This window comes from Limulus polyphemus, unplaced genomic scaffold, assembly GCF_000517525.1.
Source record: "Limulus polyphemus unplaced genomic scaffold, Limulus_polyphemus-2.1.2 Scaffold5049, whole genome shotgun sequence".
Lineage (NCBI taxonomy): Eukaryota > Metazoa > Arthropoda > Merostomata > Xiphosura > Limulidae > Limulus > Limulus polyphemus.
Genome location: NW_013670659.1, coordinates 60,053 through 66,062, shown reverse-complemented (window position 1 = coordinate 66,062; position 6,010 = coordinate 60,053). Strand labels below are relative to the sequence as shown.

The 6,010-nt window shown below is 35.7% G+C and overlaps 1 protein-coding gene across 1 annotated transcript in view; it reads right to left on the bottom strand.

Annotated features, from left to right (window-relative positions):
• Nucleotides 1-226: 226 nt before the first annotated feature.
• The window catches only part of LOC106472053, a gene marked incomplete at its 3' end in the record, with an annotated part of 35,303 nt that continues 29,519 nt past the window's right edge, over nucleotides 227-6,010 (bottom strand). Inside the window, exon 5 of the mRNA XM_013932683.1 lies at nucleotides 227-1,331. Within this exon, the coding sequence (XP_013788137.1) occupies nucleotides 227-1,331 (1,105 nt within the window). The remainder of the gene's footprint in view (nucleotides 1,332-6,010) is intronic.

The following is a 6,010-nucleotide window of genomic DNA, read 5'->3' as shown; positions in this document are numbered from 1 at the left end:
CATTTGCCGTATTTTTGTTTTAGATATACTGCTAACATTATGTTTTTTATGTTTTACATACATCTGATATTAAATATCGGTTATTTTTCATTCTGTATTAGGTACAGCTTATTTTTCAAGTAGATACTGCATTTGTTTTTCTATTTTACGTACAAGTGCTATGAATATACACAATGGTAATATCCACCTTGTCCCTGTTTCACTTGGATTTCATGTTAATACTTACCAACATTCTCCATGCTGTGAGACAAGAGAGCTTCGAAAGTCTGCAGGCTGTAGCTCTCAGCATCTAGGCCTCGGGCTAATGCATTTCTTAGATGCGTTTCATATTCCATTAGAAGTTTACTGGTTGGGGACGATGGAGCTTCCTGTTGAATTCCTGATGTTTGACCTCCTTCGTCAGAACTCAGGTAGGGGGCGTCACTGTTCTCGTTGCTTGAACTTGGGGTTGTGGCATAGCACAGGTTATCGTAAATAAAGTTGTCTGAGGGAGGAGACTGTTCCCCATCTGTGAGATCCAGACACATAGTGCGTTCAAGACTACGTCGTCTTCCAGTTTCAGAACGATTGGATTTGTCCCGAACAACTGGTTTGCTATTGTGACAACGGGGAACTGACACGCTGCGCACACGTGACTCCTCTCCTTCATCTTTTCTAGACCCACGAGTACTGGCTGTCTTTGTTGTTTGGGTATCTTGATCAAGGGAACTGTGTACCGATGGTTTAGATGGCAGAGGGTGTAGCATGCGTTTGAGAGTATTGCTGTCGAGATTAAGGTCAGTCAAATCCCCACCCTGTGCCTGCTGGTTGACGTCATTGGAACTTTTACTTTTTGAGCGAGAAGAAGGTTGTATTTCTTCTGTTTGCTTTGAGCTTTGTCGTTCTAAAGAGATTGAGCTACAGTCGATACTCTTTGTTTGCTCATTCCGGGAAGACAGGGCATAGTGAGCTCGCGCTTGATTCGAGCGAGAGTTCGAAGTGAGGCGGGAATCGCTTGCTTGAGAAGATTTTTGACTAGCCTCACCTTTAGTGGTTTTTGACTGGCCATGGACACTGGCAGTTGTTGTCCCCCGTCTCAAGGATGACGACCCCACGTTGTCGTACACAGAAGTCGTTGAAGGGTGTGCTGAGAGACGTCCTCTATCATAAGTTGTTTTCGACTCCCCCTCGGCTCGTGATTGAGCACGTGGTAAAGTGGCAGCGCCTCCTGTGTATCGGACGCGACCATTTCGTGCACGGTGGAGGTTTTCTGCTGTCATGCAGGTACACTGAGGTTCCCGTCCTCGTGATGGAGAGCTGGGTGTGGATTGTGGTTTCTTTTTTCCTTTTGCCTTCTGTTGGTTCTATCAAAAAAAAATACTGTTTTTAGTGAACTGTTTAGTGTTTACTAAAATGTGTAACTGCAACATTGCAAGAAAAAGCTTTTCATTTTTGTAAAGATTAACACGTTTACTTGTATATCACTAAAAGTACTAAACTTCAGAAATGAATTGGTGTTTAAAATTTAACATCTTTTAAGTATAAGTCCGAAACTGTTAGATCAATTTATGCTGGACACTTATCAAGTAACAGATAAAGGTTCTCATTATAAGTGCTTAACCAATGTTGGCAAACTACATATGACACTATATATATATATATATATATATATATATATTGTTACTTTCAAGTGTTATTCTATATTGGCTTATTGTTTATGGTTATTGTTGCTCCTACAAGTTAACAAATGTTGGAATATTGCATACGAATATCGTTGGTCCCAGAAGTTAACTAATCCTAGAATATTCTTTGTTTGTTTGAATTTCGCGCAAAGCTACACGAGGGCTATCTGCGCTAGCTGTCCCTAATTTAACAGTGTAAGACTAGAGGGAAGGCAGCTAGTCATCACCACCCACCGCCAACTCTTGGGCTATTCTTTTACCAACGAATAGTGGGATTGGCCGTCAAATTATAACGCCCCCACGGCTGAAAGGGCGAGCATGTTTGGTGGGACGGGGATTCGAACCCGCGACCCGCAGATTGCGAGTCGAGCTCCCTAACCTGGAGGAAAGAGTGACAGGTTTACAGCTGTTCCCTGATCTTAGCTTCTGTTTTAATTTCTTTCCATTAAACACAACGAATATTACCATTAAGATAAAAGAACGCAATTTTAGGAAAAATAATCGTTTTATTTTTTAAACAAAACCTTTATATGGAAATGTTTATTTTTGTCCTTAGTCGTTCGTTAGGTGCCATTCGATGATTTTCTTTTTCTGAATATTTGATTAAGTTTTGAAAATCCTTAAAAACCTGAGCTCAACTTAAATCCCTAAATATAATTATTATTTTTTCCTACAACGGAAGCTAAGTTACTGGTTTTAGTTTCGTTTTTGGCTGTTGTTTTTTTTGGGGGGGGGGGTAAGGGGTGGAGGTGGTGATGTTAAGCGTAAAGCAACATATTGGGCTATCTTTGCTTTGCCTACCACCAGTAACAAAAGCTTGGTTTACCGTTGTTACATTGGCGGGGGCAGTTCTTTGGCTTTATATATTAACCTTGAATTTGTCATTAATAATAGAACACATCGTTAGTTAAGGTGATTTATTTTGTAAAGATTTTCTGTTATGTGTAAAGGAAGTAATAATAACTTAAAAACAACTTGGAATACTTAATATTCCAGTGAATTATAACAAGAACTTCAGTTTAAATATTACAAAAGGAAGCTACTGATACACAAATTTCATGCAGATTAATTTATCGATTATCCACAGAAAAAGTCGTTATTCATTATCTAAAGTATGTTATTTTGTAATTCTCATAACAACAAAAAAAATCGAAGTTCTTTTTTCGTACTTTAGTGGTTTTGTTGCTTGAAAAGAAAAAGAAAATAGCAGAGAAGTGGTAACTAGAGTTCAAAATTAGGAAACACAAAAGTATGTAATTCTGGACACTAGAGTTAAAAGCTGTATTTTAACAGGGGGATGATTGATATGTGTATCAATAAATGAGCATTTCCTGTAAATAACATGACATTCACATGATGAATTAAGGTCTTAAAGCTGTTTATATCTTTAACAGGGGGTGATTGGTATGTATAGCAATAAATGAGTTTTTGCTGCAAATAACATGACGTTCAGATAATAAATTAAGGTTTTGAAGCTGTTTATATTTTAACAGAGGTGATTGATATGTATAACAGTAAATGGGTTTTTGCTGCAAATAACATGACATTCACATAATAAATTAAGGTTTTTGAAGCTGTATTTTAACAGGGGGTGATTGATATGTGTGTCAATAAATGAGCATTTGCTACAAATAACATGACATTCACATCATAAGTTAAGGTTTTGAAGCTGTTTTATCTTTAACAGAGGTGATTGATATCTGTATCAATAAATGAGCATTTGCTGCAAATAACATGACATTCACATAATAAATTAAGGTTTTGAATCTGTTTATATCTTTAACAGTGGTGATTGATATCTGTATCAATAAATGAGCATTTGCTGCAAATAACATGACATTCACATAATAAATTAGGGTTTTGAAACTGTTCATATCTTTAACAGAGGTGATTGATATGTATAGCAATAAGTGAGCCCATGTGCGTTTATATATAAAGTGAATGATTTTGCTAACATTTCTTGAACATTGACATAAGTATATAGCATTTTTTGTTAACTTGATAACTTCACTGAATCTCTAGCAATCTTTAACAAACAGGATTTATAGATATATTGATCCCACTTTCTTATTCATTCGGTAAAATCGGTGGTGATTTGCATATTAATTTATCATTATAAATGCGCATCGATTTTTATATTTTTACAAAATAAATCGAAAACTCGTATGTAAATTCATGTAGCTGATTAAATTGCATATAATGTTTAACCTTATTATGTGAATAACTTTAATGCACTGAGGTATCTCAGACATTCCCTTCCTATGTCTTCTTATTTTATAGATCTAATTCGATATTCCTGTTTGAGAATTTATTCGAAATTATGTAACAATACGTAGAAGTTAGTGCTGGGCTCGCGTCCCTCGGTGGAACAGCGGTAAATCTTGGGATTTACAAAGCTAAAATCATGGGTTCGATTCCCTTCGGTGGACGCAGCAGATACCCCGATGTGGCTTTGCTATAACCAAAATACACAAGCTAGGCTCGTCATAACAAGTCTCAGTCATAGGTCTTTTATGTTTCATAATATATATATGTTAATTCGTGTATAGTGAAGTGATTAATGTACTGTTTTGTAATTAATTTATTCTGGGAATGGAGATAATGTTGTGTTCACTGCGTTATGCACTATCGCATTTTCCAAGAGGCAAACCTGTACATTGTGTTTGTGCTAAACAATGATCGGTGATGCTCGGTAAGATTTATTGTCTGCCATTACTATGGTGATATCTTTGGAGGGAATTGGTGGATATTATTACATTTCAATGTGTGGTTTTCTTCATGATTAATCAGAAAGTATGTAGTGTGTGTTGTCTTATCGTACCTCGTTAAGATGTATGGATAATCTTCGGAAAGATTTACGCGTGTCGCATGTTTTTACATTATTACATAGTACATATTAATAAAACTCTTAAATTTCAACATATTTACCTCTATTACTGAAAAAAAAAGCTAGTGGTTAATCAATACTAACCTTAACATTGAGCTTAGATAAAGGGTTGAAAAAGGATACATTTAATTTTAGGATACAAAAAAAGATACATTTTACTCGTTAAACAAATGTTTAAACAACTCCATCCAATTCAGATACATCTAATTATTTTAAACGACAGTCAAAATATAGTAGAGTGAGAATGTTGGCGCGCTGTTTAGGAGTAGCAGTTGCGTTTAAGTAAACTTTTCTTCATCAGCGGTTAAATGACAAGTTCGCCATTTAACCCATGATGAAGGTAAAGTGAACTTTCCGAAAGCGCTCGGGTTGTTGGGTTTCTTTCTCTGATACTAACTGTTTCTGTTGCTCTTTCGTGCTTTGGAATATCATCATTGAGCTACGTTTAAGTAACATGTGTTTTATAGTTATTTCTCTAGTCTAAGCTAAGCCTCTCCATGTGTGGTTTGTCTGTCTGTAAGAGAGAAGCCTTGGAAAATGAAGGTCCGTTACCGCAGAAACGTGCTGTGCACTTTGGAACCTTTCATGGATAAACTATAAGAGTAACGGTCAAATCTCAGTATTCGGTCAGACAAGAGAAGTCCATCAGCTAGCGATGCTTGCCTTTCCTGTAGTTTATCAGTTCAGGTATCATTTCGGTAGCCTTGCGTGAAACGTTCTAAAACAAAACAAGATTTGAGAAAGACGGCTAACAGTGACCGAAGCATCAATCTGTATTCACTAGGAGTTTGTATGTATGTGTATGTTTATGAATTTCTATTTTTAATTTATTAATTGAAAGTGATTGTGTGAATTTGGTACGTTTTTTTTCATATACAATGATATATCCATTTAAAGTGATTGTGTGAATTTGCTACGCTTCTTTTCATATACAATGAAATATCCATTTAAAGTGATTGTGTGAATTTGGTACGCTTCTTTTCATATACAATGAAATATCCAGTTAAAGTGATTGTGTGAATTTGGTACGCTTCTTTTCATATACAATGGCATATCCAATTAAAGTGATTGTGTGAATTTGGTACGCTTCTTTTCATATACAATGACACATCCAGTTAAAGTGATTGTGTGAATTTGGTATGCTTCTTTTCATATACAACGACACATCCAGTTAAAGTGATTGTGTGAATTTGCTACGCTTCTTTTCATATACAATGACATATCCATTTACAGTGATTGTGTGAATTTGGTACGCTTCTTTTCATATACAATGGCATATCCAATTAAAGTGATTGTGTGAATTTGGTACGCTTCTTTTCATATACAATGAAATATCCAATTAAAGTGATTGTGTGAATTTGGTACGCTTCTTTTCATATACAATGGCATATCCAATTAAAGTGATTGTGTGAATTTGGTACGCTTCTTTTCATATACAATGAAATATCCAATTAAAGTGATT